At 53.4% G+C, this 12,355-nt stretch overlaps 1 protein-coding gene across 1 annotated transcript; it reads right to left on the bottom strand.

Annotated features, from left to right (window-relative positions):
* Positions 1–200: 200 nt before the first annotated feature.
* Positions 201–4,543, bottom strand: LOC311184717 (apolipoprotein L3-like; the record flags this gene model as incomplete). The annotated part of the gene is made up of 4 exons (XM_084254907.1): positions 201–391; positions 608–1,053; positions 3,608–3,728; positions 4,510–4,543. The coding sequence occupies 4 exons, from the start codon at positions 4,541–4,543 to the stop codon at positions 201–203; spliced, it is 792 nt and encodes a 263-aa protein (XP_084111033.1).
* Positions 4,544–12,355: the final 7,812 nt, after the last annotated feature.

Raw genomic sequence — 12,355 nt, 5'->3', positions numbered from 1 at the left:
CCTCCCTTTTTCCAAGCTGTGTTCCTGCCTTTTCACATGCCAGCTTCACTAATCCTACTCTGACTCAGCTACAGAATTGCCAAACTCCTTAACACCCAGGTCCATAAACTTCATTTTGTGTTTTTCCCCCCTCGAGCAAGGACCACCACACCTCGTCAACACAAGTCCTTGCTCCTTACTTGGCCCTGGGGGTCGCAGAGTCAGAAACCACACAGACGCTCATGGATCCGGCTCAGGTCTTCCGAATACCTCTCCATCCTTTGGGCCTCCTGCCTCAGGTTTTCAGCCAACGGTGTCTTTGCCCCCTTGTGCAATTCCACCGAGTTTGCCACTACGCCGGCCACATCCACCACAGTAGTGACGCCAGCAGCGACTGTACCGAAGATCCGGGCTGTATTTGTCAATCTCAGACCAGCGAGTGCAAAACCTTTCCCGACTTGAAGGTTATTTAGGGCTCTCATTGTTTCACTAGACATGAGGCGTGAAAAAATGTCTGCTACATGAGGCTTGGATTGGACCCTCTGGATAAAAAGGGCCACCTTGTGAATGTAATGCAGGCGCCTGAAATTCTCATGCCCTAAGGAAACTACCTCGGGTGGGCACTTACGTAGAAATTCCTTGACCACATTCTCTTCATTGATTTCAGCTGATAGGGCTTTAGCTTCAGCTACTACAGAGGACATATTCTTCCTATCCACGGCGCTGGCAGACAAACCGGTCACAGCAGATGCTGCTCCCAGCCCCACCCCAGCTACTGTCAGTCCCAGACTGACCCCTGCTGTCACTGGTGCCAGACTCAAGCCAACAATGGTCAGAATGCCAGACACAAAGCCGGTGGAGTTGGCTGTTACATTGGCGATGGTACAGTCCTTGTGTACCTTGTCTGCCTTGTCTGCAAGTCCCTCGAGCTGGCCAATGTGCTTCTTAAGCTGCTGTTGCATCTGAGGATAGGATTTCTGAAACCACTTCCTGAACTCCTGCTCATTGTTATCTTCCGTGGCTGGGTCTGTTTTCAGACCTCTCAGAACTTCATATATCTCCTCTGCTTCATCCCTGTAATAATGAAAGTCAGGTGCTAAAAACAGGCCATTTGCTTATGTGCCCAATGGAATCAATACTCACTACAGTCCAAACGTTAGAAATTACAGAGCTTTTACAATATGACAAATGGAAAACAACTTTGCAAGTTTAAAGAATTTATCGATCAACAATAAATATTTCAAGCATCATAGATGCTTCCAGTATTTATTCAATCAGAACATAAAAAAGTAAATGTCATTTTAGATGCTCATAAGTCATCGTAGCTATTTGCTCAAGGGAAGGTCAATACCATCACCACAGCAGGTGTTTGTAGAGTAAGAACGAAGAGAAGTAGAATTGGAGCAGAAACAACTTTGCTCAGAGAATCTGAGTGTGCAGTGAAGAATTGAGCTGACCTACAGACAGCCCTGCCTTTTGCCCTTCACCTTGATCTTGACATCTCTAGAATGTCCTGATGGATAGGAATGTCTTTACTTGCCGTGCCCTTGGTCGCTGATCTGTCTAGCACTGAGATATCTGATGAGGGCTTAGGGCCCTGTGGTATCATTCCTGACCCCTGGGAGTGGCTGGAGCCTAGATGTCCTCCACTTCTCATGTAGAAGTCTTTCTCCTGCCCGTCTTTAGCAAGAGTCCTGTTGTTGAGCAAGGATCCTCCTACTCCTGATGTCCCCTCTAGTGATTTTCTACTCACCTACTCACTCTCCTTGTTGGCTAGAAAGTCTCACCTGTTTTGTTGTATTCAGCCTAGTCTCTCTCATCAATCACTATGCTCCTGACACTATCACAAGAGTCCTGAGTAAACTCTGTTGTACTATTTTAGCAAGTGTCAGGATAATGTTTTTCTTTAACAGGGTGTGCTCCACAGGTTGGCTATACTCCACGTGTATTTCAGACACTCAAGGAGCACAGTAACGCCTCCTGAGGACAAATGACAAGATTTCAAATGCTCCTAGACTCTGCGTTTCTCCCTTTCATGATTTTAACAGGTATCTGTTCTTTGTAATAAACTGTAACTGTGAGCATAGCAGCTGTCAGTGAGTTCTGAGTTCTTCTAGGGAGTTAATTGAAACTGAGAGTGGTTGGGTACCCTGAAATTTGCAGTTGGTATGAAAAGCTCAGTTTGGGGGATTTAACCCTCAGTCATGGGACTTTGGCACACTGGATACTTAGAATTAAAAATAAATCAGAGCCAGAAGGGACAGTAATGAATATTTTCCCTGTTATCTACTCTCTTCCAAGTTTGATGCCCATTGATCTTGTCAGTTGAAGGTCACTAGGCAAGTCATGGCCCCAAATGACTGGGAAGCAGGATGTTTGCTACTAAACATGGTTCTCCTTGACCACTCCAGATGCCTCTCTGAATTCTCACCCACATCCCTGACCTTTCAAGTGTCACCAGCCTAACACACATTTTAGCTGCTGACAGTTTTATTTTTGTGTACATCCCCAGGCCATGTGCAACTTTATAGAGCCTCTTAACAAGCCAGGGGATGTAAAAACCCATCTGTCAGAATCACTAAGCCTGAAAGTCCTGCTTTTGTAGTAGGTGAGGAATTCCTTCCTTCATTGGAGGGGACTAGGCAGTCTCCTCAGTAGCCTTCAAATTACTCAAATTTTGCAAACTCACATGCTGACAATAGAAGTATCACTGGGCCACACTGCCTTCCCATGCGTGAGAAGCTACTCTATGTAGAATAGAAGAGGTTTCCAAATAACAGTCAACACTTCCCCTCAGCCACCCAGAAAGATTATGGAGGAAACAATCACCTACTATTCCCCATGCCCAGCAATGAGAGGATCAAATCAGGGAGGAAAGAACCCTTGGACCAGATGATTGTGTTTGATTCCCACTGTCACTGTCGACCACACAGTCCGCCTTAAGGCCTTCACCAAAATCCTATCAGACTGAATTGCTCTTTTCCTTGGACAGACTACAAATGTGAGACATCCAGGAATAAGCTCAGAGCCCCAGAGCTGGCAAGGAATAGATCAGGCCCTAACCCAACTCTGCCCAACTCTGCTCCAGTCTTTCTACCTTACAGTATAGACGGTTTCTGTAGTGTTTGTAGAATTCCTGGGGATTCCAGCCACAGTCCCCAGGAACACACCTGAATGTGGCAATACTTTTTGAGTTGTTCCAAAGGAAATCCTGCTTGGCTCTTATCTCTAGGAAGAAGGCTTTTAGACCCTATTTCTTTCTAGAAAGCTTATAAAAAGTGAACACTAACTGAGCACTACTATTTGTCATTCATTATGCTAAGCACTTTACCTTTATTTTCTTGTTTTCCTCACAACAACATTGAACAGATAGGAAACTAAGGCAGAGAATGGGTGAGTCACTTGCCAAGGTCACACTAATGCTCACTGCAGACTTCATCTCTTCTCAACCCAATGCCATTCACTGCCAGCAAATGGCATGGAGAACACAGTCCTCATGGATTGTTAAGGAGGAACATCCTTCACCACAATCACAGGGTACTGCCTGGAGCAGGTGTGCCTGCTAGGAGGAAACCAGCCCAGTGAGGGACATCTGGGTGACATTCCTGGGACACCCCGTGGAGGTTACCTGGACAAAACATTCTTATCCACAAGTGCCTTCCAGATTTTATTGTCAGCCAGCAGCTCATGAAAGTCCTCATCGTTCATCATGTTCAGGATATATTGAATGGCAAGAGAGTCGTTGCTGTCTAGATGGAAAAAACAAAGGTGGTTGAGGTGGAGAGAAACTGGGGTTGAGTCTCAGGAGTCAGTGATAATCTTCCTGAACAGCTGTCACCTGGGTCCTTTGGATGGCGTCACCTGGTGTTATGGACACAATTGTGTCCCTAACAGGATCATGTGTTGAAGTTCTGACACCTAAATGGCTGCAGGTGGAGACGGGGTTTCCAAGAGGTAGATGAGGTTAAGTGAAGTCATAGGGTGGACCCTCCTCTGAAAACACTGTGCTTGCAAGAGGAAGAGACCAGATCTCTCTCTCTCTAGACACACACAAGAGAAGTCACCATCTGTAAACCAGGGAGAGTCTCACCAGGAATGAACCCTGGCAGCACCTTGCTCTAGGATGCCCAGCATCCTGAATTAATTATCTGATTTCTGGCATCTAGATATGTTTTATAATTCACACGTTTTTATCCTTTAGAAGGAGAATACTACACATAACATACGCCTCCAGCAGGGTGAGGACAGCACCCAGAACACACGTGCCGAGTTCTCAGAGTGAAACCAGGGAACACGCACATCAAGTGGACAAATCATGTGACGACTGTGAACAGTCTCAGGTCAGAACTTTGCTCGAGGCAAGACGACCCACAGACCCGGGGTGGGGGGCTCACCTGGACACCTGTTGGGGGCTGCAGGTCAAAATCAATCCCCTTCGCAATTCTTGATACCCTAGAGGTGAACTCAGCCTGGAGGCACCACCGACAATTCTGGGCCCCAGTGGGAACAGAGAAAGAAGAGGCTGACTACCTGCGTCCTCCTCATGGCTGACGTTAGCGCCCATGGTGCCGGCCACGGGGTCTCAGGGCTGCTCTGCCAGCTCAGCAGGCAGCATGCAGGTAGGAAAGGTTGTTTCACCCTTAAGAGAAAGAAGACAAACCATGCTCGGGCATTAGCCAGCTGTGGCTGCTGAAGCAGGGGAAACACCTGCCCTGTGCTTCTCTCTGGAGGGGCCCAAAGTTAAGATGCATTAACTGGGTGTTTCTCTGTCTCCTGAGCCCGGCTGCTGCTGTCTAGAGAGTTTCTCAATTCACTGCAGCTCACGCCAAGCCAAGTCAGATCCTGTCATCCAGGGGTGAAGGTAGGGGTGGGGGGCCACCCGGAGGAGACACCCCAACCAGGGAGGCCACCGGAGAGACTAGAGCAGTCACAGTGAACCCAGAAGAAGGGTGGGACAGAAGGTTCTGGAAGTTATTGGAGGTGGGAAGCAGCTGTGCTCATGGCTAACAGTTAATGCTGAGGGGGTGTCCGTGATGTGAGGCCGCGGGGTCCCCACAGAGGGGTGTAAGGTCGGTGCAGGGGACCTGGTGAGGGCCCCAGGCCGCGGGCAGAAGGAGGGGCCTGGAAACCCCAGAGGGATTCCTCCTTTGCCTCAGCTCCTGGAAACAGAGGCCCCCACCCGACACAAACAGGACCCGACAGCGATCAACCAGAAACTGCCAATAAAACCCACTTTGGTTCCGCATACCCAGTTTCCCGCCTAACCTTTCCTCACCCTACAAAAGGACATCTCCCTGGCACAACAACTCGACTTCTTCGACCCCGCTGGGGGTTGGCGAACCTCATCCGGGGGTGCAATAAAGTTCCTGCCTGTGAGAAACTTAGCCTGGCCTCCATCGCTTTACTTTCAACGGGGAGGGCGACCTGCCTCCACATCAAAGCGGAGCCAAGGAGCAGGCAGTTCCTGTTCCCAAGGGACCCTGAGCTCAGGTTGCCACAGTCGGGCCCGATTGGGCTGAACCCAAGTCTCACTGACCCCAGCCCCGTGTTGGGGAGATCGTGTCACTCCTGTGACCCACGAACACTATTCCCTGAGTGGGTGTCACCTGGAAGCAGCTCTGGCTCCTAAGTGAGGCCTTGCACCCCGGCCCTGGGTCTATTTCCTGGGTCACAGCTTCTACAAGGCCCAGTCCTCCTGCTTCCAGAGCCCTCCCTCCCTGGGGTCCCTCCCTGGTCCCCTCCCTGGGCTGCCTCCCCCAAAGCCCTGCTGTGGTTGGGGGGGAGGGGAGCCCTGGCCTCCTGAGGAACTTCCCTCTCCCTCCTCCTCCCCAGACTTTCATTCTTTGCAATAACATTGCACGCAATGCTCCCCTTGTACAAAACCTTGCCCTCATGGGGATTATTCACTTAAGGCATCTGGAAGTAGTGACGGGGTCAGGGGGCAGCAACATATAAACATTCTCAAACCTAGAGCCACACTGTTATGTCAATAAATCTTACCAATTCACAGTCCCACCCTGTGTGCGGTGTCCCTCCCGGCAGCCTTACCGGGTCCCAGTGATTAAAAAATCATACACCGAGAGCGAGAGGTTGCTCTCTCTATGTATATATTTTTTCTGTTAGTTCTGCTTGTGACTATCCGGTGTCGGGAGAGGAAGAAAGACAGTGAATATTGATTATTTTAGGCACTTGGCAAAATCTTGCTCTGTTTTCCAGGAGGTTTTCATTTGCTCACTGGACTGTGCAGGTGGAACACGGCTGTTCGCCCCCGGCTCCCGCCCGGCCGTCCTGATTCCCTGAAGCTTCATCCCGCATCAGAATGAACTTGATGCATCTCGCTGATGATTTTCATCATCGTGATGTAAAATTCACTGCTGTCCACGGGGCGCCCTGGGGGGTCTAGTCTGGAGTCCTCTTGAGCGTGTGAGGAACGAGCCTGCCCGGTGGGGCCTCATGTGTGTGAGGACCATGGAGCTGCTGCAGGCTCTTTCTCACCTTCCACGCCACAGGCAGCCCGCGCACACCCTGGACATGTACCAGTTATTCTGGACGTCCAGCCAACCCCACATGGCTCACGGCCTTGCAAGGGCCTGGCGGGCCCAGCCCTGTGTCAGCTCTGTGGCCATGGGAGGCGACAGCAGAAAGGGGGTGGGGAGGCTCCCCTGCGACCATCCCGGGCCAGGCAGGTGCTCTGTGGATCCGGGCAGAGGGGAAGAATCTTGGAGCCTTAGCCGTGTCTGTCGTGCCTTTCAGACTGAAGCAAGGGTCCGTGCGCGCAGGCAGGCAGGCCGAGGTCTGAAACCCGGGACCAGAGCCGGCAGAGCCCACGAGGACAAGGATCGGGTCCCGGGTGTCACCAGACATGTGTAATGTGTCTGCCCCTCGGTCTTTCCCGCCCTGCCCTGTCTTCTCTGCCATTCTTGGTCTGGCATAAACCTGTCTCAGCTCAGTGTGGATGCCAGCCTTGTTCCCCTAATGCTTGATTGGTATGTGGGGTGTCCCCTGGTCTAGCTGCTGAGTGACCAGTTTCCAAAAGGGCTGTGGGGGGAACAAGCAGGGAGCAGGGAGGCCCAAGAGGAAGCTCCTGCCCGACGGCACGGCCCAGACAGAGGCCCCACGCCCACCTCCTTGGCCCAAGCTCTCTGGAGGCAGCAGAACAGAGATTCTCACCAGGCATCTCCCTCCAAGTGGGGCGGGGCAGCTCCTCCCCTGGGCTCCCTGTCCTGTGTCTCGCCCTCCCTGCTTGCCTTCCCCCACACACCTGTGGACTGCAGGTTTCCTGTGCTCTGACCACACCCCGGCCTCTGGGCTTTTGCTCAGCCTGCTCCCTCCCCCTGGGGTGCTGCTGCCCACTGACCTGGCACTGTGAAAATTCATCTGTGCTGGAGGCCAGCTCAAAAACTTCCTCCCCAGATCACCACCCCCACCCACACCATCTCAGGCTCCTTGATGTTGCTCTCTCCTGGCTGCGGCTCCATTTGTGTGAAGGTTCCGTCTCCATTCAGCCCTGAGCACCTCGCCAGGGATCCTGCGTATTCTCCGAGGCACCATATGAAACCAAACTAGAATGGAGTCAGTTACGTCAAGGACGGATTGGATTTGGTCAACACAGGTGCCTGAGGGAAACCTCAGCTCACCTGACAGGAGTTACAGGTCTTCTCTGAAATCAGCAGAGGACCACCCAGCCCCTAAATGCCAAGTCTGTTTGCATCATCGCTGGACTTCCTGCCACTTACTCAGCTAACCTGATCCCAGTTTAGAAAGTCTGCTAAGCAACCAATCAACTCAAAAAGCCAAACAACCTCTGTGCCAATCCAGAAAATACCTTGTGTACATTTTAACGTGGTCTTCAGTTTCCAGTCCCCAGGTTGGCACCTGGCCACGAGCCCGTCTCTCTGATTGTGCTGGTGGGTGTGAGACGCTACCTCTGCCAGCTTCCTGCTCCAGTGCCTCCCAGGGTCCACTCTACCCCCTGGCACAGCCTGACAGTCTGAGGTGGGAAGACATTAGCCGGCCATGAAATAGCTTCTCTGAATCAATCTACCTGATCCATGAATACCTGAGATCTGGGTCACACAGTGGGGCCTCAGTTCACCCTCTTTGAGGAATTATTTTCATGCTGGTCTAGATGAAAGACTCATTCTAATCAAGCACAAATAAGACTTTGACTCAGCTTTTACACAAATAACCTTGCCGCTATAATGTTTCTTTGATAGCTCTATCAGGTTTCTGGGAGTTTCCATTGATTTCCTCATGTCTCACTCCAGCCATAATATTCTTATATGAGGAGAGAGAGGAAGACAGAGCTGCTGGAATACATGAGCCCCGGTGGATTGCAATAATGCCACGACTTGAGTAGAACATTCCAGAGTCTTCCCTCCCCAAGGACAGCTGAGCTTCTGAGTCCATCTCGGGCCTTCTCACTCCTGCTCACTGCATGTTTCCAGGATCAGGGGTTGGGGGAGGTCATGTCCTAACTGTACGGAAGGCTCCTTTGAGGCAACAGAAAGATCTTGATCCTTTTTGATCACACAGGCACTGACTGTGCTCCCCATTACAAAGTGGAAGCCAGGGCAGAAGGAGAGGTGGGTGGGGGAGGAGGGTCCCCTTGAATGTGCAGTGTCCTAGACCCGGTTGTATTTGTGCTAAAGAGGACCAGCAGGAGCAGGAGCAGGGAGAGGAGCATGAGCAGGAAGAGGAGCAGGAGCAGGAGCAGAACACGCTGGAGGGGGAGAGCAAGAAGGAAGAGGAGAGAAAAGAAACAGAAAAGCTTGTACTGAATCAGTCAAAACAAAGAGCTTCTACGGAATCAATCTACTTGGCAATCCATGGATCCATCAATCATTCAACTGATCCCAAAAGGATCTGAATGTGACACAGAAAGAAAAAACGACAAACACACCAGAAGAAATGCTTGAAACAACGCTGAGGTGAGGGAACCTTTCCAACCAAAGCACAAATTCTAGAACCATAAAGGGAAACGTTGATCTATTTCACCTCTAAAAACATTAAACATGGCCGAGGGCACCACAAACCAGTTGCACGCCAGGAAATACTAGTTGCAACACCTCAGCTGATAAAGGCAAGCTTGCACAGCTCCCACACAGCAACACGAGACGGAAACCAAATTTTTTAAGAGAACAGTTTAGAACAAATGTCTCCCTGGAGGTGACAGGCCCAGGGCCACCTCCCCTGGGGGGCAGAGAGCAGGCCACAGGGCCTTCGGGTGCTGGTGTTTAGGGCAAAGGTGCTTTGAAGACCCCAGTGTCCAGGCTTCTGTGTAACACGCAGACCCACGCGCACCCTCGGGCACCACACGGCCAGGGCTGCAGCAGGACGGAGAGGACAGAGCCAGGGTCCCACGGGGAATCACCCTGGCGTTTCCTCACCCGCTGCTGGCTTCTTCCCAGTGGGGCGCAGGTTGCCTCTTCCTCCCCCTGACCCACAACACACAGCAGGGGCCGGGGGCAGAGCCCCGAGATGACCTTGCTCACTCTGCCAGGCTGGGGCCCAGCAAGTCTCCCCCTCTGAGGGCCTCAGTTTCCCCAGGGGACCTACCCCAGCGGACTCAGGGCTCAGAGTAGGTGACACAACCGCTGGGTTCACTGTCTCAGAAACCCCTTGATCCCTCCTGTCTGAACAGAAAGTCTCTACCCCCTGGGCCTCCTCAGCAGCACTCCGGGTTCCCCCGGCAGCCAGGCCACGGGTAGCAGGGCGGGCTCCCTGCACCTCTTCTGATGTCTCCAAATTCCCCAAAGGCACGAGCACCCCAGCACCACCTTCTGTCACCTGCTCATGTCTCAGGGGTCAGAGACCTGGATTTGCTGGGGGGTCATAGGGTTTGTGGACCCCTCCGTGCGGTCCCCCTCCCTCTACTGGTCAGGGGCTCGGGGAGGGAGAAGGCATCTGGCAGGCCGGCCTCTGCTGCGTGCGCAACCTCTGAACTTTCCTCTTGGTTTATGAAGTGGTGACCACGATCTTTCTCTAAGCGCTGGCTGGGAGGGTGAGAAGGTGGGGTGAGGGTCCCCTTAACCAGCTTACCGGGACCACCCTTGGCTGGTGGAAGGAGACACGGGGCGCTGGTGCAGCTCCAGTCACCGGCTGTGAGTCTGTGTAACGACCAGACCCAACCTCTGGGCACGAACACAGGAAAGGAAACAGAAAGAGAAATTCAGCAAATCCGGGCAAATAAACATTAAGCCACACCCGGTACAGGACACTGACCTCCCAGTGTCCCCTGCCTTGCTGACCACCAGAAGAGCACCCCAGACCTACATCAGACCCCACTGGCTCAGCACCTCCTGCCTTGTTCTTCAAGAACTGCCGCTGACAGACCGTGGGACCCTGAGCACATGACTGTCCCCACCTTGTGGGTGTCCTACCCCTTCTTCCTTTCTCCTCCCCACTTCCCAGCAGGTCACCTGATTTCCCTCCATGTCAGGCACTCGCACTGCCCCTGAGGCCCAGAGTTCCTGGGCAGACGTGTCCCATGTCCCGCTGCTGCTGCTGGGGGTCACGTCCACAAAGCTTCTCCACGTTTGCTCTCCCGGCTCCCACTCAGGAGCCCCTGCTTCTACCACCTGCAGACCGTGCTCGTCCTTCAAAGCCCAAATCTGACATCACCTCCTCTGAGAAGCCCTCCGGCTGCTCCCCCATGGAGTTCATGTCTAGGTCCTGCTCCCATGGCACCTGATGGGGGTTCCCTGGGGTCACTGCTCCCCACTCGTCCCCGGGCCTCCCTCCCCCTGGTCAGCTTCCTCTGGAAGGACACATGGTGGTTTTGGTTCTCCTGACCGGCATGAGGAGGCCCATCTTGGTGTGAGGCCAGTGGCTGGTCACAGCCTGGGGGAGAGGCTGGGAGAACTCAGCTGTTTCCTACCCGGGCTATTAACACTCAACACCAGATCTTCCCCCAGACAGAGGCCTTTCAGGAAAAGGCAGCTCCAGCTAGTCAGGAGCATCTGAGGGAGAGAGCGAGAGCTTCTTACTGCTCTGTTCTCCATGGATGGGGCTGGGGGAGCCAGTTCTGGCCTGAGCCTTCCAGGCATCTTCCCTGAACCGTCCGTCCCCTCAGCTGGGAGAGAGGCTCCCTTGCACAGATAATGACCTGAGGGCACAGGTGCCCTGCTTTGAGGCCTCACAGTTGGGTGCTGTGAACCTTTTGGCATGGCCACAGCCCGCAGAGATGGAGGGCCTGGACACCCAGGGAACTCAACCTGCCCTTCCAGGGGGTGTTTCCTCAGGACAAATGTCCACGGGACTCCTGGTCACCCGCATGGCTCCACCTCTGGCTCTGGGTGGGGACAGAGCATGGTGGGCCTTCTCAAATAAGGAGCACTTGTAGTTTGGTCTGAAAAATCACCCCATAATGAAGGTCAAGAATATGACTTTGTCCAAATGAGGAAGCAGAGGGCAGGGGAGAGGCGGGGCCTTCATCCTGCTCTCAGGGAGGAGCCAGGACTCAACCCCAGTTTGCCCTCCTGACCTGTGCCAGAGCCCACCTCCCTTTGCTGAGCTGTTTTCCTCTCTGCACACCCCGCCGTCTTGCTGCTCTTCCTTTTCCCCAGCGTGGCTTTAATTTTACAGCCCAAGGTAACAGGGTGACCCCACACGTCTAGAAATCACTCACGAGCCTGGGTCTGAGGGCACCACGGCACCCTCGCCCGCCACTGGCACCTGGCGCCACCGGGACACAGCCAGAGGCCTGCAGGCGGCCAAGCGCCCCCCCAGGAAGGCAGCGGGTCTGGCCCTTGGAGAAGGCGGCTTGGTCGCACCCCTGGGGGTGATAAAAAGGTTGCCTGTGGCCTGCACGGAGAGGCCTTGGCCCCCAGCTGGCCGCTGTGTTATGTGGAGCAACCTCCCAGCCCTGGCCCCTTTCCCCACATCCTCCCCACACCTGCCTTTTTTGGGCTGTTCTCACAGGCGTGAGCTGCTGCTCCTTGTGGTTTCACTTGCATTTCCCTTAGCATGAGTGACTGGAACAACTTCTCACATGTCTGTGATCTGTCCGGAGGCCTTCTGGTGCTTTCTGGGATGGGTGAGGTCTGTCTCCCCCGTCCTCAGGGCCTCCATAGGGCCCAATAGTGCTTGATCCCCTGCGGCTCTTATTCCTGCTCCATGTTTCTTCAGCCCCAATACAAGGTTGCTTCCCCCTCCTGTCACTCTCCAGTCCCCTCCCCCTATTCCAGGCTCCCCAATTCTGCCTTCCTCTGACCCACTGGCCTTTGCCTGAGCCCTGCCCCCCCTTGCTGCTCTCAGCTACAGTCAGGCCAAACTCCCCCTCATTTCAATAACACCCATTTTTGCGGCAGGCTGCGCCTCCCATGCTATCTCTTGACATGGTCCGGGCATTGGGGGAGACTCCCGAGAAGCGGGG

This window comes from Talpa europaea (assembly GCF_964194135.1).
Source record: "Talpa europaea genome assembly, chromosome: 15".
Taxonomy (NCBI): domain Eukaryota; kingdom Metazoa; phylum Chordata; class Mammalia; order Eulipotyphla; family Talpidae; genus Talpa; species Talpa europaea.
This window is presented reverse-complemented; position numbering and strand designations above follow the sequence as displayed.